Here is a 23298-nt window from a genome sequence, read left to right as displayed (position 1 = left end):
ATTTAATTTCTATAATCATGTTGCATAATTGGCAGACCTACCTACCTATAGACCTACCCTGACTGGTGGTGTAGTGGTCCGCTGATGGAAGAGGAGGGGAGGAGGAGGGATGAGAGGAAGCGGAGGATGAGGACAAAGAGGAGGTGTCGGCGAGGAGGGAGAGGGGTGAGAGGCAGGGAGAGAAGGAGCCCAACACTAGTACGAAACACACCGCCATCATCTGCACAGAGGGGAACAAAAACCTCCCATTAATAAATAATCATAAAGGAAAAGTGCACAGTCCTGGACACAACATGCTTTATATCCAAGGGTGATTATGGCGGCTTCCCTTCATAACAACAATATCCAAATGTATGTCCATATAGAGTTTTCCAAAAACAACCAAAAGATATTTACCATGAGGCACGTCCCTGTTTGAGTTGAGGCCATTTTACAAGTTCGGGGGACAACTTTCCCTGAAATCAATGACTGAAGCTTCTGGAGCTGCTGTAGAAGAGACCTGCAGACACACAGAGGGAAAGTACATTATTTGACAGGTAGAGAAAGCAGGGGATGACTGCAGGCAGATCACTGGTTGAAGATTTTTTTCTTTCCCTGCATTGAGCCATGAAGACATCACTTGTCCTCTCGCAGATTTAGTCTAAATTCAAGTAAATAATAACAGTTGGTCAAAGGCTTTGTTGGTGTTAGACTGTGATGATTTGTGCAGATTTGTGGTTTTCAATATTGGGTTGATTATATTAAAGAAACCTCAGTCCACCTGTTTTCCTGCTGTTTCATCCATTAGCCAGAGTAAATAAACAGTACTGTAGGCTTGGGCAGAGCAAACCAGTAAAACCACTGGGATACAGTATATCAGCATGATCTGGAGAGCAGGGTTCTGATGGTATGAGCTGTCAGTAGATGTGAGGACACACTCTAACCACTAAGTGGAGACAGAGACCGAGTTATTGCTGAGCACACTGCCTTTGTGGAGTCACTTACATTACACTACAAAACTAAACCAGACAATAAACTGGTCGATCAGTCAGTCAGTCTGTATATTTAGTGTTTCACAATCCCATGTGGCGTCTAACGTGCACCAGAATGTAGCATTACACTACCAGCTGCCAGCTGTAATCAACCTCTATGGGATGATACTGACCAGCATCACTCACACAGGACTTTGATGTGGAACCGCAGTGATTTACTGCTAAATTATTGCTGCTTTAAATGTACTCCCAAAGGACATGCTGGTGGACTGGGTGCACAGTTGTGTGTGTAAATATTCAGCAAGATTTTACCATTTTAGTCAATCTAACCCAATAAGTTTTTGTGAGGTGTGTTTTTTATTTCTTACTTGAGTGTTTACATTGTTTGTGGTAAGATAGGCTAATCGAATAGTGAACCTCTATCTGCACTGGACACACACTGATCATCAATTTCCATAAATACCGCAAACAAACATCTGTAAAGTCTGGACTTTTTAATGCATATTTTAGGTAACACTTCACATTGACCATCATTCATAAATGGGGGCAGCATATCACAAGAGTAAGTGCTAGGGCACAGAGAGAGCAGGTACAATTATGCGGACTGCGAAAGAAAACACATCTTTATTTTAATCTATTAATATGAACATAAAATAAAATAAAGGCATTGTAAATTGTTTAAGAGTTCTGTGAGCTAATGTGCCTGTTAAACTGCGCACAAACTGTGCCTGTGCTAAAAAGTGGCAAAGAAAGTGGGACTTTCTATTGAGTAGGCCTATGCTCAGCAGTGTTATCTGCCTCATCGTGTTAACAAAGCTGCTGTAGTAACGTGAAGGGAACATGTTCAGTGATGCCAGGTCAAGGGACGTATTAGAACATGATTAATATCACACAATATTGGGGAGCCTGCCCTTCAGACATCCAGTCTGTGCGCTCTCTCTCCCGCAAAGGTTACAATCCCCATTATCAGCACCACTGCTAATCACCAGAGCACCGGCAAGCATCTACGCAGAGGCTACGCTGTAGGTACAATATCAATTCACAAATGTGTTTACAATGCTGCTAGTCAACTGGTAAAGCATTATTTTTTCTGTGATTAATTATTCAGAATTAACAAGTTTTATTAATATATACCCATATATAATATAATGACCCTGATTGTAACTGACAGTGAATGGACCATCAACTCATCGACAGATCTGCACAATGAACAGGTGATAACAGGTGATGAAACTATGAACTCACAGACACTCAGTGACAGGCGGAAACTTAATGTGTCTTGTTCTGCACGTTGTTATCTAAGAGAATAAATTACATAACATGAACGTATTGTGTTTATTGATTTTCAGGGTGGCTGTTTTGTTTCGGTAAATAAACTCCTCACAAATTAGAGGTCCTTTTTCAATTCATTTTACACAAAGGTATCAACTTCTAACCGTTGCTGCCGTCTCATCCTTCTGCCATCGGAACCACTGTTTCTCATTTCTCCAGTTGATTTGTGTAGACATGGGTCAGAGTTTCCATGAAGGGCCGCACTTCTCCTGTCAAGTTTGTTTTTTTATCTACCCAAACCTTGCTTAGAAAAAGGGGGACACCCTCTTTTGTGCCTATAAGCAACATCTATAAATGAGGCCCCTGAGCGTATAGTGTAATTGCCTGGACAAGATGAAAAGAGAGGGCAGGCAGTGTGTAACTTTGGAGGTAGGCTATAGGCTGCCCACTGGATCATGAGTTAGAAGAGTTAATACTGGTATATTCTGTTCTAGTTTTCCATTAGCTGAATTTTGTATTCTAAAATTTTTATTGGGTGGGCAATGACCTCTGTTGCTCCACTGGCCCAATTTATTAATGATTATTATTCAAAAGTGTTACCATATTTAATGCTACATGAGTTAAGATTACTCTAAAGCAGTAACCAATGATTATCTTCATCAGTGATTAATCTGTTGATCATATTCTCGATTAATTTAGTTGTTTGGTCGAAAAAAAATGTCAACCAGTGTTTCCCAAAGCCCAAGATGACATCCTAAAATGTTTTGTTTATTCCACAACCCAAAACGTATTTAGCTTACTAGAGTAGTATACTTGCACAAATAATAAACCCCCGCACTAACCTAGGTCTGTCTGAATCAAGGTGGACATGCAGGACAGAGAAACCACTGCATGGAGAAGGAAATATGACCATTAACAATTTTAATTTCCAGACTTTTTAAAAACTAGCATCTTAAGTTTAATTAATTCCTTAAAAATCTTTCTTTGGACCATGACACACTCTGGACTTGAGTGAGTGTGCTGACTCATGTTTGCCAGTTTGTGCCAACTCATTGTTCCTCCATGTGGTGCTCTAACGTTTTCATCAGTGTGAGTGTGTGAGTGTTTGTGCGGTGGGAAGGGAGGGGGTTGCCTTCCATGATGAAAGCTCCTGTTCAGTCACAGCTTTAATAACAGGCTGAGGCCGCCACAGACAGACAGACGTAGAAACAGACCCCCCCAACCCTCAGTCCTCAATCTCACCACACCCACCCACCCATCCATCCACCCACTGACTCCAGGATAATAGCAGATTGGTTTCATATTGTTAGTCTACACTCAAATACCTTTCTCTGCAGACTCCTTTAATTCTCTCAGCATAACACGCTGCACAGAAACTGTGGACCCCAAAGACTTTACATGCAGAGCATAAATACTAATATGTATAAACTACAGGTGACTTTTGTCCTTTGACGACCGCGTGATTGCAGCTCAAAGTTTTCCTGCTTGCAGCACATCACCACAGATCACTCATCTTTCAGCTGATCAAGCTGCACCCTTCAACATCTTGTTGCTGCTTTTATTGATAATTAGCCAAACACTGTTAAAGGAATGTTAGGTCTGTTATATTGGAACTGAGACCCAGCATTAGAGCTTCAGTCTGTTCAGAGACACAACTGCAAGGCAACACTAATGACAGCCTGTGTGTTTGTATGTGAGCCTCACCTGTTGGCAGTCTCCAGGTTTTCTACTTTTCTCCACAGGTCGCTGTTTTCTGATGTGTAGCTCTCCACCCTGATACACACACACACATAGACAAAGAATTCTGTTACTAGCTTTTATTTTACAATGTCTTTCCACTGATAATACAGCCAGGTGTAGACCATTGTGAGCAAAGTGAAGTGGATCCGCCCAAAAAACAATATGACTATCTAATCGCAAATACAATCTACAATCTAAATTGCAATTTGAGAAATCTTTCTCAAATCTGACATGCTCTTATGACTATAGCCTGACTTAAACTGTCCATGTATATCTCCATGTGGCATGGAAACACAATATCGCATGACATCCTCATCCACTTTGCTGCGAGCTTTAACTCATGTTGCATTATGTTGCATTCGTCACTCCTTTGGTGGATGACGAATTGTAGATAATTGCAGAATGCAATGTGAAATCATAAGTCCAATCGGCCCAGCTATCAAGTTGGCTACATCACGCTATCAGTATTTTTATGTAGGGGGATCTGGTAGTCAATGAGGTAAGACAGCTATAACACCACAATCTCTATGACTTGCCTTTAAGTAGATTGTGGATTGTGTTGTTCAGAATCTAAAGTTGTCGACTGCCCACCCCCTAGAGTGGGCTTCACTGCAAGACCACAGCTCTGTGCAAAACAGTGATTTACTCTTATCAGAAATAATATCACTCGCTAAGGTGTGTAAAGTTGCCACAGGGCCCCAGAACTTTGTCCCAGAATCCTCGGATTCACTGTGGGCCCTTTTCTGCAAAATCAGGTCTGATCCATGGAACACTGGTGCAATCTAGAGAACAAGCCTGCATTTCAGCCAGGGAATGGATCAATTGTAATAAAGGTTTCATCAATGGAGAACACTGCACTACGCACAAAGACTTGCAGAAAATGACTGTTCGAACTTCAGGTCAATGATAACTTTATTTTTTGGTCCTAGCTTCTAATTCCAAACCAAACGAATGAATGATTGAAAATTTTGATGAGAAAGATTATTCACAGATAAAAATGAGACCCAACGTTTTGTGATTCTTGCCTTCGAACAAATAGTAAATGAATAGAGGTTCACATATGTGTGCCATTTAAGTGAGGGCTGTGGTGAACAAATACTCGAACAAGAATGTCACTCAGTGGAGCACCTGCCTCGACCAAGCCCAACAGTCCCACCTCTATTCATTCAAACCTAATCCAATTCTAAATAAAACAGATTTAAATCAGCTTTATTCAGATTTTTGTTTGGATCTGCATCAAATGGTACTCTCTCATAGATACCACAACCTAAATATGCCCAGGCACACTGATGTTGGATTGCTATTTTGAGGCAGCAGAAATTGACAGCGCCACAGACCAACAAAAGCGCGGTCTGTTGCCTGCTATCTGAAGGACGATTAGACACGCCTACACACATGCGTTCACACCGTTCATACATACGTTCATTTTATGAGTTGAAAGGCAATTTCATTTATTTTAAAACATATACATAAACACAGTCATGTCACTGTAACACATATCATGTTCACTTTAATAGTTTTTGTGTAATCTTGGTTACAACCAACCACCAAGCGGACACGGGTGAAAACATAGTCTACTTGGAAAAGGTAATGATTATTCAGACGCTCCACATTTCAAATAAAAGAAACTAGACCATTTATTTACTTGAAAAATGTTATGCCATATTTTTTCTATCACAGTGTCTTTACTAACTAAAACATTAGAGAAATTCAAAATAAATTGTGACATGCAAGTTATCCTGTGGATCATATAAGCTTAAAGAATTCAGGGAGGAGAGATGCTAGCTTCCCAACTGTGACTTCCCCTAATCTCCTGCTAATACTATTGACCTTGATTATCCACTGAGCATTGTATCAGTCTAGTACTCTGTTATTTATAATCCTCCTGCCCTCCTCCCGAGTTGGGTTTCAATACGGCTCATTCATACGCTTCCCTTTCAGTGAGTTGTCCTGCTGTTTTATTTTTGAGGGATCCTCTGATATCCTGTCCTCTTGTCCCAAAAAGAAATGTTAACACAAAGAGTCAAAGGACGCCTGCTTTTACACACCTCCTCTTTCTTCTCTCAAGTATGGATTCAGTTAAACGAACTTGCATGAGGACACGTACTCCAAATGGAATTAACAGAACAGTTTGCTACCACCTGTGTGGACCTCTTTTGGTATTTATCAAATGACTGCATTAGTTTACTTTCTGTAATGACAGCGATGTAAAAGCAAGTCCGCATTTTCACCTCACTTTAATCCTTCTTGTCAACGACTGTTTGAATGTGACACATGTGTTCAGCAGGTTATTGGAGGTCTGCCATAGCAAGGAATGGTCAGAATTACAAGTGATGAAAAGACAAACTTTTGAAGATGAAATACCTTCTGTATGTTTTATATGTTCACCTAGACATTTGTATCTGACCCCAAAAGAACCTGTGAGTTTGCTGGTGTGCTACCTCAAGTTTCCTCCCCTACAGAGGTCTTATGTCTGTTACCACACTAAGATCCAAAGTAGTTGGAAAAACCTCTAACTACAAAAACTGCATTCAAGTTCCCTTCAGCATCTCACAGCTATATCTATTCTTTCTTTTGCCAGCTGCATTTTTCATGTCTTCCCTGTGCCAGCATAAAAATAGCACAATTATGCATAAAAAGGCCTATGGTTAGGTTCAACTCAGCGGAAACGTCACAAGCCAACTTGGCTGCTCTCTGGACCAAATACAACATTGTTAGATACATTGTTAGACTGCTTGGAGAAGTGGAAGTAAAAGTTTTGCAATGTAACCGTCACTCATTTCTAATGGTTGAACTGATGATTATATAAGTAGTACAAAAACTATTCCATGATTTATTTCAGACTCAGTGAGAAGGTTTTTTTTAGAAAAAAAACAACTCAACTGAAAAACAGTGAAAGTAAATGATGGGAACAGATAACAGATTTTAGAGGTTGCCAAACAATGTCTCCCAAGGAGCCTTTTGATAAGAAACATCCAGTCATCAAGCTACGAGGATAAGTCTGCTATTATATATTTTTCTATTCAATATTGTCAACAAATCCAATAAAAAGATCAAAACCAAATATGAACTGATCTTACAGGTAAAGCCTGATAGATCGTATTTGCCTGTGCCACAGAGCTCCATGATTCCTCAACACATCAATGAGTAGCACTGTTGCAGTGTGATAATATGATGAACATGGGCACTGAAGTTTATCATGAGTCAAGTCACACATAGGCCAGGTCCTGCTGCTGTAAACACTCACTAGACCACTGAGTGTGTATCAATCCGCATCTTTAAAAAGTCCAGACCAATAAGCTGGCTGAGTTTGGCCCTTTAACAACCTCATTCCAGCCCTTTGATGATTTTGTCAGTAGGCTCATTAGCCCTTTTATTAGCAATGTCTGTTGCTCGGTACAAAAGTAGTCTTATTTCACTAAAAAGTTTTAACCGGGGCTGTTAGAGCAGAGAGAATTTATGATAACCAAACTGACATTTACTTCTAAGATTTAAAAGCAGCATTGTATTTTCCTACATTTTTGTACTGTTTATTAGCAGAGTGAAAAAAATTAATAAAAACGTTTATGTTGATTCAGAATTTCAGGTTAGACCCTTTTTTCAAATCTGGTCCTTCTTACGGGCTGTCCATACCAAGAACCATAACTATACCCATAAAGATAACGATGTTAGCATCCACACTGATGAATGGTTTGTATGAAATTCTTCATGAATGACTGCTGTAAGGGGAAGAAGAGCTGTGATTTTCTGAAGACAAATTATATTAATACTTTTGGCAGAGCATCAGTTATCCTGGCGATCGTTAAAGGACATCAAAGCAGACTTCAGAGACCCCATCGGCACCAAAGATCATTTGGCAGTATGTCTCAGGTGAAATTATGTTTGTCATGTCATCGCCATCCCTGAGAGTAAACAAAGATCGCTCAGCCAAGTCACGACTCTTCTCTGCTCTGGCGCCTCAGTGGGGGAACAAACACCTGACCAATGTCAGGACAGCAGAGCCACTTGTCATCTTCAGCAAAAGACTTATGACTCACTTGTTCAGACTTCACCTCGACGCGGCAAAGCATGACTCCTGACTTTTAAGGGAGATGACCCCGAAATGAAGCTGCTTAATGGCTGTGTAAATTCAGGTGGATTTTGTTTAGCTGTCAGTGTTTCTATTGTTTATCACGTTGCTGTGAAAGTGATCCTAACAATATTGCTCCCCATTGTTACTGTCATTATAGTTGTGGTGTGGACGCTGCCAGGGGTGTTGTTCTCTTTCTTTAAGTACCGGAGGGTTTTTAAAAATCGGGATATCTGCTTTGACTGCTCGGGCTAGACTATTCTAATAATATGGCCACTTATATACTCCAATATGGTTACCTTAATACCATTTGAGGGTAGAATAATGAGAAAGAAGAAGAATACACGGATACAAAGGTAAACCAAAAGGAGTGGAAAAGAAATGGAAAAAATAGGGACAAAGATTTTTTTCCGAGCCTTACTTTTTCTCCAGACATTCCACATACTCCTTCTTCTTCCTCCGACTCTCTTGAGCTGAGATCTAGGAAGAAAAACAGAAAAGTATCAGTGATGTAAGACTTTCACTGTAGTGATCCGTATTTTACAAACCTTACTGAGTGTTAGGCTCCCAAATACATTTGCTCAGACAGAGATTATTTGCAATGCTTTGAATTCTGTTCATGCATCAGTAATTTCGGTTTCAGCATCAGCAGCATCATTTGGAGAAAATGCCACTACTCAACTGTTATTTTTGAGTTCTGTTTTCCTCTCAGACGAGAAGGAGATCTGAGTCATTGATTCTGAAAATGCCTGATGGTTTCAGTGAAGTTCTTTGAGCAAAAACAAAACAAGACATATTTGTGTTTACCTTATTTTTGATTTTCCGCCGGACTCTCTTCAGTGCCTTCTCTTCACTCTTTGTGAGAGGAAGTTTGTTTGGTACTGGATAACCCTCAGCGACCAGGGTCCTCTTCTCTTCTTCTGTCAGCATTAGGGGTCCTGAACCCTGCAGCTTCTGCACAGTGAAACATACTCTAGATCAATATATATACAACCATTACCAACAGTTTGGTTTAAAACGAACCCTTGGGTCACTGACTCATCAGCTTTTCCTTTCTACTTCTACATGTTGAACTAATCCACAAAAGAGATTACTGAGAAAATAGTGATTTTATAGCTTTACCACAATTCTGTAGAAACATTTAATCATAAGACATTATTTTGTGTCATTAGTAGAAATGATTCAGACCAAAGCTGCTGAATCAGACGGACAGTAGCCAGACCCTAAATTACAGAAATTCAGTGAATAGGCCCCATTGTGTCAGCCCATTATTGGAGTGATTTAACCCCATGATAACAGTTCACAAACCAAAAGTCTGCCCTATTCACACAATACCCCGTAAACGTACTACTGCACACTAGTTTTTTTTAACCCTATTTCTGGACCTTGCCTTGCCTAGCCTTTTGTGTTTTCCTTGCCAGACTGAGTGATTTCCTGGGTACCAAACCTGCCTTCAGTAAAGACTGTCTTTCTGGAAAACCTGCTGTACGTCTGGTGTGTCTGATTCTTGTCCATTACATTTGTAACTTTATTATATGTTATATCAATAAAATGGCAATCATAAAAACCTTTTGTCTGTTAGCTGTAGTGCCATTTATCCATCTATATTGTTTTGGTGTGAGTTGCAGCATTTAGGAAATATCGGTGCAGAAATGTCTGCTTTCTCTTAAACATATGGCACTAAAATGCACTCTGCTTAGGCACCAAAAAATACATTTGAAAAACTATACAGCAATGTCTCTGTCCAAGAACCCTGACCCAGTTACTTAAATTAATACCACAGACCTTGTTGTGAGCAGATTCATGTAAGAACTATTTTCTTTCCATATGACTGCACAGGGGGAAGCATCTTTCTGCCAATGGAAAAGAAGCTAGCTAACACAGCTAATTAAGCTAGCTAACATTACAGCTCAGCTGATGAGGACTACATTAATATGTTTACACCCTGCGCTGTCACGAGAATGAACCATGTTTCCTTTGGCACAGTGATATGCTATTGTTCTGTAAAATGAAAAAACATTTCTATGTACAACTGAACACAACAAGTTCTGTGGATTATCTTGCATCCCTAAGAGACATCCCTGCTGGAAAACCCAGCATAGACCAGCACCAAAACACAACATATGCTGGTCTTGACATGACTGGTCACCAGCAAGACCAACATATTATGGTGCTGGTTTTGGTGCTGGTCTACGGTGGTTTTTCCAGCAGGGATTGCTGTTTGTCAAATGTATTTTTTGGAGCGTTGAGTACCACAAGTTGAATGCCATCAAGTTCTATTATATTTGTGAAGATGTAGACATGTTAACAGCTGATATCTCAAAAACTCAGCAACTCCAACTAAAACAATCTAGATGGATAAATAGCACTACAGGTAAGAGGAAACATATGTTGACAGAGGCTCTCAGTTACCCTGTCACGGTAATACAGCACTTAGAGAGAGGAAACGCCTGAACTGCCTCTTTAAAGTTAATACACAGACCAAACAGTACATTAGAAATGGAAATCAGCAAATACTAAAATCTAAAAAATATCCCAAAAAATAAATCACCCACAGGGGGCTGCTTTGTGGGTGCTGCAGGGCTTCTGCACCATAATTTTGTCACCTCAACCATTAGCAGAACAGAACGTACATTATATTTTTAGCTTACTGTACTGTATGTGATACTTTTAACTTTCTGTTTTAGTTCAGAATTAAGTGAATTAGACTCTTGACCAGTGTACTCTCTACAAGGGAAAAACAAGACAAAAAGATTCAGGATGGTGTTCTGTTACTCACATGTGGTGCAGTGAGGAGAGGTGAAGAAGAGATGGCTGAGGAGGAGGAAGAAGAAGAGGAGGAGGAAGAGGCACGACCTCCTGGCCTCTGTTGTGGTTGAGGGGAACACGGTGGCAGAGGGAGGTGTGGGGAGGAGGGAGGGAGGGAGCCATCACTGTCGCCATGATTACTGCTAGGAGGGGTGGGCGGGAGCTGAAGAGCATCGTCTAAAGGGGATGAGGGTGTTGAATGAGTGCTTCTACTGTAAACAATTCTCTATTCTTTTGGTAACCAAACCAGCTTGCTACACATGACATGTCTGTTGGTGTTGTTCTGTAACATGTGGGTGTGTGGGTGTGGCAAGCGTACCGCTGCGCAGGCCAAGGTACTGTCCAGTCTCTCTGGGTTCATCTTTTATGGCTACTGGCTTCACATCGTCTTCACTGCACTCCTACACAAACACATAAACAACAGTAATAGTGATGAACATCGCTTTTAATCCGACACAACATGTAGTGTTCGTTCGTGGATACTTACCGTGTGTCTCCATGGCGATCCTCTATGTGGGGGGGCAGGGCTTAATATGAGAGATGGGCCTTCCAGAGGCTGAGGATCTAACCGTTGACCCACATCAGGCTCCTCCTGTTTCACCAAGATGGCTGAAAGGTCCTGACTGAAGTTCCATTCAAATTCTATGGGAAGATCAAATACCATCAAATCAATAGATACATTTACAAATCGTTTTTGGACTAAATATTGATACAGCAATATATCATTTCACTTCCTCTTGCTATACGATTATTGATACACTGGCTCCAAATTTTGACAATTGTAGGTGGGACCTCTAAACTGATTTCCACAGCAATTTGACTTATCAGAGTCACTACTTGATGACTCCTTCTAAACTGTTCTGCGCTCTGGTGCTTTCTGGCAGTTTAGCCTTTTGCCACTTTATGGCATCTGTACATTGGAATGATGGCACATGTTGACATTGATGAGCTGCACCCAGTGTGTTGTGATAAAGATTATTCCCAAGGGAACATAACATATAAATGAAAATGGTTTAAAAATATATAATGTATTCTTGGTATTATATAAACCTTAATTCCAGCCAAAACATATCTTTACCCTTTTCCGAAAGCAGAATGGACCTCAATGTTCTGACTTACTTAAGTAAACCTAACTATATCCCTCTTCAGGGAGGCTTTGCTGTAGGTCTTCCAATGGGAAATAACTGGTGTCTTATAAATCACACTTCCAAAGAGCTTCCCCAAACATTTGAGTACTTCCTGACAAAGCTGCTCATTATAGACTGCTGGACGACGTCGCTCTGGCAACTGTGGTGCATAATTTGTCTCCACTGAGAGTGTATCTGCCCTGAAATAAAAGCAATCTGAACCAGTCTCGACTTGGTCTCGTCTTCATGAGAACAGAAACAGAAGATAATGCCTGTAGGAAATATGCATAATCTACTGGCCCAAACATAAGTTAGGAGAGTACAACTTTAAGCAGGTTCACCAAAACCCTATCGGGAGATATTTATAGGGGCATCTCCCAGGTACTCCATTGTTTAGTCTACTGTGAGTACAGTGCCACCACAGGGCTGCAGGGAAGCACTTATAGAATATTTGGTTTCTTATGGACAAGATGAAGAAGAGGTTTTTTGGTCCTCCACGCCAGCACCAGCCAACCTCCTGAAATAGCCTCTGGTAAACCAGAGCTGCCAAGGATTGACAGGGATTTATTGTGGGGCAAACAACATCACATATCATCAGTGACAATAGAATCTGAAGGTAGTTTTAAAACTATTACAGACTGTGACAGTGTGACTGCTTACTGTTGTTAGCAAGTAGCTCAGTTAGCTGTGGGTATTATTACTTGATGGGAGTCTGCCCCCAAAACAACCTTGGATAATAAGGCCCATCCCAGCTGCCTGGACTGGACTGGACCTGAACACTGAATGTGAATATTTTTACATCTTACTCTGTGAATTGATATTATTTCGACCAAAGCAGAAATGATTGTGGAAAGACAAACTGTTTAGCTAAGTTGTTTTATATATTTTGCATCTTAGTGTTTAATAATGAGTTAGATAACTAAATGTTCTACAGTTAGATTACTGTGTTTAAAAATATTTCCTTTCATGAAGTTTTGAGTTTAGTTTGTTAAGCATTTTTATGTCTCCATCAGAAATTACTCTAGCTGATTAGCATGCTAACATCTGAAAAACAGTACGTAGGCACCTATAACCTCAGCACTGTTGCTTTGTCACACCCTCTTGATAATGTCAGTTCACGTTTTGAAAGACTAACCAAAAATTCTAACCATATCTTACAAATTGCCCCTTCACATTTTAGGGCATTTAGCAGATGCTTTTGTCCAAAGTGACTTACAGTAATTCATACATAAAACCTTTAACCACATGAACACCATCAAATTTTAAAGGCAAATGTCAAGAGCAAACTGACAACTGGTCCAAGTAAAAAACATATATTTTGACATCACTGTCCTATTGACTTTTTCAAAATGTTTTTTTCAGGGGAAGAAGTGCAGCCTTAAAGTCCTTGATGCCATTAGAGGCAGATTTGCTATTTTGGGCTATATAAATAAAATTGACTTGACTTGACAAGGCTGTGTTCACTCAGACAGAAACATTGCAGGAAAATATGTAGATCCCTCAGTCATTTGAATGGGACCACTTGATTGGCATGATAGAGAAGCTGAACCCAGCAAAAAAGAAGGGGCATCTCGAAAATGAATTGTACCTGGTTCAACTTTTGCTGCAACGCAATGCAGCCTCATTCAGAAGGCACTTAACTGGCCAGTCACTGGTACATAACTTCATTATGTGAACACCTATTTTACTGTTTATCTTGTGATTGCAGCACAACAGACAAAACAAGTGCTGTCATGATCATTTTCCAGTGTTATATAATGTCTTGTCTTAGAAGATGATAAATCACTGTGTGCAGTGTTTTGGTGTCTGATTCCTGAATTTATCACCCACGAATGTCATCACGGTTTGCACTTCAAGTCAAGGAAGGATTGGTATTGTTTTGCTTCTAGCTGGGAACCTACTTTCAGGGTTCCAAATCAATTTCATTTTGCAACCGAACCTGTGCCATTTCGGAAAAACAGGTACTAGTGAGACAGCATCAAGATGTTAACTGATAAGGCATTTCTCTTACATCAGATGTCTTATTAGGTGCCTTTAAAAAAGGAGCATTACACCATTACAGAATTCTACACATAAAAGGCTGTTTATTCATCATAGAAAATGCTACTTGACCTGTGAAGACAGGTGTTTAAAGGGACAGTGTGTAATATATCAAGTATTTAGCGCCATCTAGCTGTGAGGTTCTACATTGCAACACTCCTTTGCTCACCCCTCCCATTCTGAAGACGTTGGAGACGTTCCGGAAGCTACGGTGGCCCTGACGGACAAGAAACTCATTTTCAAAATATGGACTCTTTCCCAACAGCGTCGAGTATTTCTACTGATTCAAGTAATGAGGTAAAGATGTAGTTAGTTATTAAGGCTATAAAACTAGAGGTTATAACTAAAAAGCTCCCTCTCAGTTTTGCAGTCAAGCTGGCTCTGAGCGAAAACGCGTTTAGCCTTACTACGTAGTACCACGTAGTGCTTTGTGTCCCTCTCAGCAGTCCATAGTTTTTTTAAAACCGGAAAGACATGGCGGCCTCCATAGAGCTTGCCCGTGCTATGTATATTCAGATAGGTAATTCTTCGCTCAGGAGAATAAGTCAGATTGTTGGCAGAGGTAATTGTACACCAATGAGGACTTACTTATGAACAAAGACGTTGGTTTGAGGTAATAAATTACTTAAATCGTTACACACTGTCTCTTTAATGTATTCCTTCTGTTATTTCTTCTGTTATTCCTCTGGCTGAATTTTTAACCGCTCCTCTTGACAGAACTGGGGAAGTTTTGACTACATTTGTTAGCTTCCTGTGATGAAGTTGTTTCTTCAGCACAGGCCACATGATCTCAGTGGGTTCAAGTCAGGACTTTGGGAAGGCCATTTAGCTATTCATTCCCACTTTTGATGTGCTTTTGGGATCACTGCCCTGTTGGAACACCCAACTCCACCCAGGACCCCATCTTCTGGCTGATTGATTTTCAGATTTTCTGAAGAATTTGGGGACTTTCCTCCCTCCTCATTGTTTCATTTATTTTCTTTGGATAACCAGATCCACTGCCAGCAAAACAGCCCCACAATATAATACTACCACCACCAATGCTAACAGCAGGTAAGGTGTTCTTGGGGTTAAAGGCCTCAGCTTCTCCCCTTCAAACATATTGCTGCGCAGAAACAGTGCAGAAGCAATTTAACAAGACGAGGCCTGTGCGTGTGTGTTGGGGATGGACAACATTTTAATCACCTCCTTGTTTCCTAGCAACATTCTGCTAAAAATGCTCTGAAGTTTACTAGCTGTGTGTGCTGGGTAAAACATGCATTGGTGTGTGTGTGTGTGTGTGTGTGTGTGTGTGTGTGTGTGTGTGTGTCTGTGTGTGTGTGTGTATGTGTGTGTGTGTGTGTGTGTGTGTGAAAACAGTGTGATTCAAACACACATGCACACACACACACACACAAAATAAACATGTATTTTAACCCATTATTTAATATGGAAGGTGGCACACGATAAATAAACAAAGGAGTCAGCAAACTTCAAAGCAATCTGTCCTTTAGCCTATTGAATTAGGAGTTATAGACATTTTCAGATGATGCTAGCACTTGTGAAAAGAACTGTAACCTAGGTAATCACTATTTGTGGTGTTTGTTTCAGCTCAGTTCCTGGGTAGCTAGTGAGTACCTGATAATGCGGTATAAATTGTGTGCTAAATTTAAATTAGAGCAAAACGGATTGGTTAGCTGATATAATTTGGCAATATTGCCCTGTCATGTCTATATCATATGCCAATATAAAACCTTAGGGCTGTGGGGGCAGATAGTGTGGCCTTAGTCCCACAGCTATAAGTACTGAGCTCGACAGCCTGACCCTCTCAATCTCAAGTATTTTATCCAGCCTCAACCCTTTATATTATCTTTATCATATATCTAATTGTGATTTTTACCAATAGATATTCTTGATGATGATTGATAGTACTTGAGATAGGTATGAGCAGTATGCTTTGCCCTATGCAATAAAACCAACATAATGCAGTTAAAGTGAAAGTTGTGGAAACAGATTTCATTATTCTTTGATGAAAGTAAAAAGTAGGTTAAATATCTTCAAGGTTCTTAAAGGTTACTTTAGCCTAGGGTTCACAAAAAGCCCCTAAAATTCATCCTAGCACCAAATCAAGTGCTAAAATCATTTAGAGAGCCACATTAACAGGCATGGCATGTGGCCGTATCTGATTCGAGGTCAGCTATTCAAGTCAGGTGCTAAGCCAGATGTAGCAGGGTAGACATTCGGATGTAGGTGGTGAGAAGATATTTGAGTCTCCCCGATAAAAGCTTAAGCAGTCCCTATTTATATCCATATTAAAGTAACACCCTGTAGGTTCAGGGGCCTGGAAAGCTGGTCCAGTACCTCCTGAACAGGGGTAAACTCGGGATCTAACACTAGCAAGATTCATCATTCACATTGTATATGGCTGACAAAGAATAAATACATTTAATGTGTTAGATGAAGTGCAAAATATTTTTCCTGACTGCTAAAAGATTACAGTTCCACTCATAAGTCCCATATTCACTGCTTCCTCTAATATATCTTTACTCACTTGTGTTGTTGATCAACAAGGTGAAGGAAAATCACTAACGACAAATTAAAAGAGATGAGGGGTAGCATCTAAAGTCAATTTTGGGATGGATCGGCAATCTACCTATTCCTCACATCCTCTGTATAGGTGCAACCCTCAGAAGCCTCTTCTAATGAGGCCTGCCGCGAGCCTAAGTCTCGTTAAGCCTCCTGCCCTTGTTAAACCAGGGCTTGATTGGAAGCCCTCCACCACCATTTTTAATGAATGCCAGAAGCTGTCAGCTTTTAGCTGTTGAATACAAAAGTTTCCCTGTAACATTTCTGGTAGTTTCAGTAAAGACAAAATCACCTTACTTCTGCTGGTGTTGGAGGGAAGTTTGTTTCAAAACCTGATAATTTCGTGTTATTTTCTGCATTTTTTTCATTCTGCATCCATCTTGTTCCTTTCCCCTCGTATTACCAGAATTGATGTTCAGTATAATATAAATGTCAAAGATGCTGTGGTTACAGAAAAACCGGATCCCCTTTTTAACTACTTTATGGAATCTCTTTGGATGCTATTAATACAAGAGGGTCTGCCTGTGTGGCTTGTAAACCAAAGGTCATAAATCCTACGATAGAGCAATGGCTAATGACCAAAAGGGCTTTCAACAGAGTAGAGGTGGTGACTGTGTTTGATCTCAGTGGGACAGCAAGACTATAAACACAATAGATGGAGCAGCACAGTAGTAGATGCAGTAAAACACACAGCTTCACCTGAGTAAGAGCAACAAGAACTGCTGCCTACCACAAGCTAAGCAAGAAAGAGAGAGGTGAATGAGAATAAAGAAAAGGTGCCTGGAAAGTGAAAAACTTGCTACTGAGCATCAATAAAAAGTAAACAAACAAATGTTGTAAACAACATATTCAAAATGGCTAAAGATGACCTCCATACGCTCTGCAATTATGAAATGTTGATTAAACTGTGCTGTTGATGTTTGCTAATGTCAACACAATAGAAGTGCAGATAGCATTTGCGCTATCTGAGCTTGCATAGCATAGGCACCATCTCTGGTGGGGCTTTAGGTTCTATGCCCCCCATTGCCCTTGTTTTAACTAACTTCCTGTGCGTTCTGCAGTTAGCCATCCCTCCCTCCTCCTTACATCATCTTGGGCTGAGCACCATTCTCATTTGCGCTAAATAAATATACTATTCGAGTTGGGGATATTGGGATATTTTAGTGCTTCACTTGTTTATTCTGTGACATAGCTGAATTTTTATTTTGTGTGTTATGAATATGTTTGGTCTGCAAAAATAATGACGGACATTTTATTTAACTTTTATTGCATATCCGGTATCCCAATCTGGAGACATACCCCACACTTGATAATTACCTCAAAGGCAAAAATGGGTATTCCTGACTCCTGCATCAGTGATGCTGTATGTGGTTCAGGTTGGGTGACATGGCCAACCATTCCATGTGAAGGACAAAAGACTTGAGATTTCTGTAATTCAACACTGTGATACTGTAACAAGGGTTATACATTATGTAAGTACTGAGGCAAAAGCGGTGGCCTGTACAGTGTCTCTTATCGGGCAGTTTCCTGTAAAAAACATTCAGTGACCCATATCAAAATGACCAAATTTGACCAGTAATTGGCATCCATGCTTCACATAACATCTTATTATTCTACGGTAACACATAATAATAACCATCATTAATAAATAGTGCATTTATAATAAATACATTTTCATGTAATTGTTATTTAACTTCTTACATTACTTTACTTCAATAACATTATTAAATCATTTCTTATTGCAAACTCGCAATGTTCATAATACCTTGAAAATGGTTATCAATACTGAGTAGTTCATCTATAAAGTTGCAACTGATGGTTGTAAACCTCGACAGTTGCTAAATAAATGGCTTATAAAGAATGGCATTGTGTATTACCAGTGAAATAACTATTATCTAAAGTTTAATTGACTATAAATTGACCAGTTATAAATAATGTTTTATAAATAATTAACAATTGTACTTGGGAAGGAACTTAAATTGCCATCTATGTTCATTTGTTCACTCACAATAAACTGGCTTTCTGAAAGGTCAACAACTTCTGAAATCCCCAGATGGTTGATTAACCTGACTCATCAAGACAAACAAGCAGCAGCTCTTATTGAGCTGACCTCACTGGATGCTGAAGGCGTGTGAAAATTCACAAAGTGCAGTGTGCAGAAAGACCTTTTAAGCCTGCACTATGTTTCCCTGGAGATTAGGGTTGAGTAACGGAGATCCCAGTGTTTTTGTACAACTTTTGCATCTACTGGCTTTTCCACATTAGTTTGTAAGCATATATTTTTCCAGTCTCTAAATTTCATCAATGGTGTGACACAGAGTTTGTAGCTACAGTATATACTTTCAAGGCCAACCTTGAAATGCAATTATTAGGGTTATACTATATGACTGGATCAATTTCAACAGGTGGGGCATCGAGTGTAGTTCATCCCGTGGTATACATGAAGACCAAGGACAATGCTCTTAAAATCACAATGACAACACTTCAAAATGCCACAATGCAAACAGACATGCAGTTAAACACTTTCATCATTCTACATCTGGCATACTGTAAATAATAAGAAATCTGCTGGAAACAGAGGATCACACCATTCTGTAGAGTTGTTACTATACGTTTTTCCTCAAATATACTTGAAATGAAAAAATACAAATCTCTCAAATTTTAGTGTATGGAATAAATGGTGCAGCTTTCCCCTGCCACGTTCAAAAACAGTTTTGTTGTGTCTCAAATCTTTGGTATGAACTATGCTTAAAAATCTCAAAGTTTGCAGTCAGGCATTATGGAGCAGATTCAGGCTGTAAAATGCATTCTGGACAAAGTTCAATATCAAATAGGCTGGAATAGATTAAAATGCATATTCTGTGTGTGTGTGTGTGTGTGTGTGTGTGTGTGTGTGTGTGTGTGTGTGTGTGTGATATGTGAGCTTGAGATCACTTCTATGTAACAATAGACAGAAGCAATGAACAAGAAAAGGTGATATAATATGAACTCCCATGCAATCAAAGCCCTGTAACTTAGGTTACAGGGCTTTGATTGGTTATTAGGTGATATATTAAGTTGATGCTTAGTGGCTTAATATGTTATTTTAGCTTGTACTATATCCTGTTTGCGTTGGCATCAGTGAACATTTACCTTCTAACAACAGCATACATGTTAGGATGAATTGTTGTTGCTGCAGAGACCCAATCTTAATCTTAAAATCAAAATATGATATAAATAAATTCTAGTTCACAGCACTGAAATGAAAACAACAAATAAGCCCGACAGTTGTTTTTTTAATGGTAGCTAGACTTTTCATTGTTCAATGTGGAATTTGGCAAGACAGGAAAGAAGAAATACAAAGCAATAAAGAGGATTTAATTGGATTACAGGGAGAGAGAGAGAGAGAGAGAGAGAGAGAGAGAGAGAGAGAGAGAGAAAACACGAGTTATGGGAGGGGTGGGGGGTGGGGGGGCGGGGTAGAGAGAGAACCTGACAGAAGAAAGAGAGTTTCCACTGACTTCGGCTAAAGCTGAAGAGTCAAAACCATATGCTAGTCATAGCACCGTGTGTGTGTGTGTGTGTGTGTGTGTGTGTGTGTGTGTGTGTGAGAAAGGGAGAGCGAGAGATAGAGAGAGAGAGAGAAAGCGAGTGTGTGCGTGTGTGTGTGTGTGTGTGTGTTAGGTGGGCAGGGCTTAGCTGGTGGAAAACTGCTCAGACTGGGATCCTGCTGCTCAGATAGCAGGATCCCCAGGACAAACGGAGAGCAGACAGACAGAATGAGGAAGACAGGTACAGCCGGAGACAGAGGAAGACAGGCAGAGACAAAAAACAGAGAAGACGAGAGGAGAGAGTAAGGAAGATTAGTCAGAGGGAGAGAGGACGGCATAGCAAGATCTGAGACACTGTGTTTTTATATGATACTACAGCAGACACTTGCTCTTACAGACACCTCTTACATACAAGACTGTATAATAGTCAACAGACCAGTCAGTACCAGAGAAATGCAAAGTTTGGTTTGGTGTCCCATTCTACTTAAAGGGACAGTTCCCCCAAAATCAAAAATACATATTTTATTACCTGTGATGCTATCTATCCATCTGGATTGTTTTGGTGTGATTTGCCAAGCTTTGGAGATACTGTTGCAAAGATGTCTTCATTCTCAATCACTCAGCTTGTGGCAAAAAAATTACATTTGAAAAACTCAATGCCTCAACACTCAATGTCTCTTTTCTAAAATCATAATCCTGGTTACTCAAGATGACCACAGACCGACAGACATTGTTGTTAGCATGTAGGATCCATTTTTCCTTTACGTGAAATACACTTCGCAGAAGGAAGCATGTATCTACTGATGGATGAGAGGCTCATGTTTGTGACAACACAGTATGTTAACATTTATGGCATCCTCCTAAGCTGAGCTGTAGCATATGAGCTGTACCATTAGCTAGCTTAGTGAGTTAGCCTCGACAAGTACTGCAGTCCACACTTCCTTTTGTGATGTGATACTGAAAAAAAAAACTTCCTACATGAAACTGCTCACAACAAGGTCTTTGGATTATCTTTAGTAACCAAGTCATGATTTCTAAGAAGAGACATTGTTATTGAGTTTTTTACATGTATTTTTTGATGCTTTGAGCACTACAAGCCAATTGTCATCTACTTCCATAATACTGGAGAGTAGGCAGACATCGCTGCAGCCAATGTCTTCAAAACTCAACACCCAAAAAATCTAGATGGTTAAAAACAATAGGCAAGAGGAACAACATGGATTTTTGATATTGGCTTGAAATGCTCTTTCAATAATGGGAAAACATAGATTTCTAATAAAATGCATTTTTTTACATTTCTACATGTATCTATAATTCAACATAAATCTTGAAAGCAGCTATTGACATGGCATAAACCTGCATTTTCAAACAGTGAAAACTAAAAAACGTGCAATGCATCCATATTTGAAGATATGAAGAGCCATTCAGATAAATGAGAGTAACATTTTTGGCCAGATACACAGTCAGATAGTAAAGAATAAATGAATATACAATTTAATGAAGCCTTTAAATGAATAGGATGACCTACCAGACTCTTGATCCATTTTGATTGAGAGAGCTGGGCTCTGAGGGGCAGAGTCTTCACTCAGTGAGTAGCTGTGCTCTGCTTGAATATCTATGAGATTCCAAAACACATTTTTAGACATTGGAAACATAACATAACAAACAAAGTGTCCACTGTGTAAATGTTCCATACTGCTGTATTCAGGCTTTCAGGATGTTACAGAGAGAGCCACAACATTTAGCATATGGTGCATGAGTTGATATCACTGCTGCACAATCCGAGTGAGTAACTAGAAAATGTTGCATTTCCTATGAAAATACTCTACTAATTCAGTTCCAAACACTTTTCGTTTCCTATACCTTCTTAACAATACAAGCCCCCGATTATTTAGTAATTCAAAAGCTTTGATTATGAGGCAGTTGTGCAGGAAATGTTACTTGTTGATTAGCAGTAGCGTAACATGACGCCTGAAACAGCTCAAAGGGAACACAATGAAAGAGTAAAATACAGCAGATTTGAAAGTATAAACAGGATGAGAAAAAAAAAGACTCAGTAAGAAGCTACAAAAGTACTGAGAGCTGAACAGACAGCCTTTTAAAAACATCTCACTCAGGTCTCCTGCACAGACATAAGTTGAGTATCGATTTGCAAAACACAGTTATTTGGGAGAAACGGTGCTTGTTACAGGTGGGCTAAAGTCACAAGTGGTGGAGGTGGGGCAAGCACAGCCTGGCTCAACTCAAACTGATAATGGAAAAACAAATCGTTGCAGCTCAGTTTGAAACTTCCAAAGGTGCAGAGGTTACTTTTCTGTTTTCAGTTTATGCTAATTGGCACAAAGTGCATCATGATGGCCCCTTATGCACACCTAGACTTTTTTATAAAGCACTTTCAGCTGGAATTGGTTTGTCCAATTTCAAGTTGATCAGACTGTGCTTGGGCTGTGACCTTTCAAAAACTGCATTTGTAAGAGCGCCACCATGTGTCTGCCTATAGAGAAGTAGTGCTGGTCTGATTTATACTGTGGAGTAAGTTTTGTTAAGCTATTTTATCTGCTGCACAGGGCAAAACCACTTCTGTAGACTGACAACATGAAAAGAGTCTTCATTATAAAAAAAGTGAGGCAAATTATTTGCCCATTTCGATTACATACAAAGTGAGTTAAAAGAAGCTAATAGACATGAATTTGCATTCATTTGTGCCGGGCGGCGCAAATCTTTCGAGTGGGAAATATTGAACTCAAATGAGGATTTTGCTTATCAACGCTGACATTCACACTGATGTCTTGATGTTAACATCACCGATGTCCAGAGACTCATGAAAAACAGTGGAGGAGAGGATAATGATCACTAATCATTGCCGTTTGAGGACACCTAGAGCTGTACAATAACACATCTACTCGTAACGAAACAGGACAAAAAAGGAGCTGGCGTGAAGGAAAATGAGTGAGGAAGGTGGGCTACCTGGTAAGTTATGGAAATATGTCAGCACTTCATAGCCTCGATCGTTTCAAACTCCATTGAGGGAACAAGCATTTCGAAAGATGTTTTGCTTGTTGTCTAGCCATCAGACCTGACGAAGCATTAATTCAGGCTTTTTACAAGGCGGCACTATGATGTTGAAATTTCTGCATCTTATTGATCCATTTATTGCAGTCAGATCAAAGCAAAAT

The 23298-nt window shown here is 39.8% G+C and overlaps 1 protein-coding gene across 2 annotated transcripts in view; it reads right to left on the bottom strand.

The window, feature by feature from the left end:
* The window catches only part of creb3l1 (cAMP responsive element binding protein 3-like 1), a 49855-nt gene that overhangs the window by 5147 nt on the left and 21410 nt on the right, over positions 1-23298 (bottom strand). Inside the window, exons 3-11 of one of the 2 annotated variants that reach the window (XM_030410000.1) lie at positions 21651-21737; positions 11348-11502; positions 11180-11261; positions 10832-11037; positions 8860-9006; positions 8474-8532; positions 3948-4016; positions 397-499; positions 46-220 (exon numbers count right to left, since the gene is read on the bottom strand). In XM_030410000.1, coding sequence (XP_030265860.1) covers positions 46-220; positions 397-499; positions 3948-4016; positions 8474-8532; positions 8860-9006; positions 10832-11037; positions 11180-11261; positions 11348-11502; positions 21651-21737 — 1083 coding nt within the window. The remainder of the gene's footprint in view (positions 1-45; positions 221-396; positions 500-3947; positions 4017-8473; positions 8533-8859; positions 9007-10831; positions 11038-11179; positions 11262-11347; positions 11503-21650; positions 21738-23298) is intronic. The other variant, XM_030410001.1, reaches the window with a different exon arrangement.

This window comes from Sparus aurata, chromosome 24, assembly GCF_900880675.1.
Source record: "Sparus aurata chromosome 24, fSpaAur1.1, whole genome shotgun sequence".
In the NCBI taxonomy this organism is placed as follows: Eukaryota; Metazoa; Chordata; class Actinopteri; order Spariformes; family Sparidae; genus Sparus; species Sparus aurata.
This window is presented reverse-complemented; position numbering and strand designations above follow the sequence as displayed.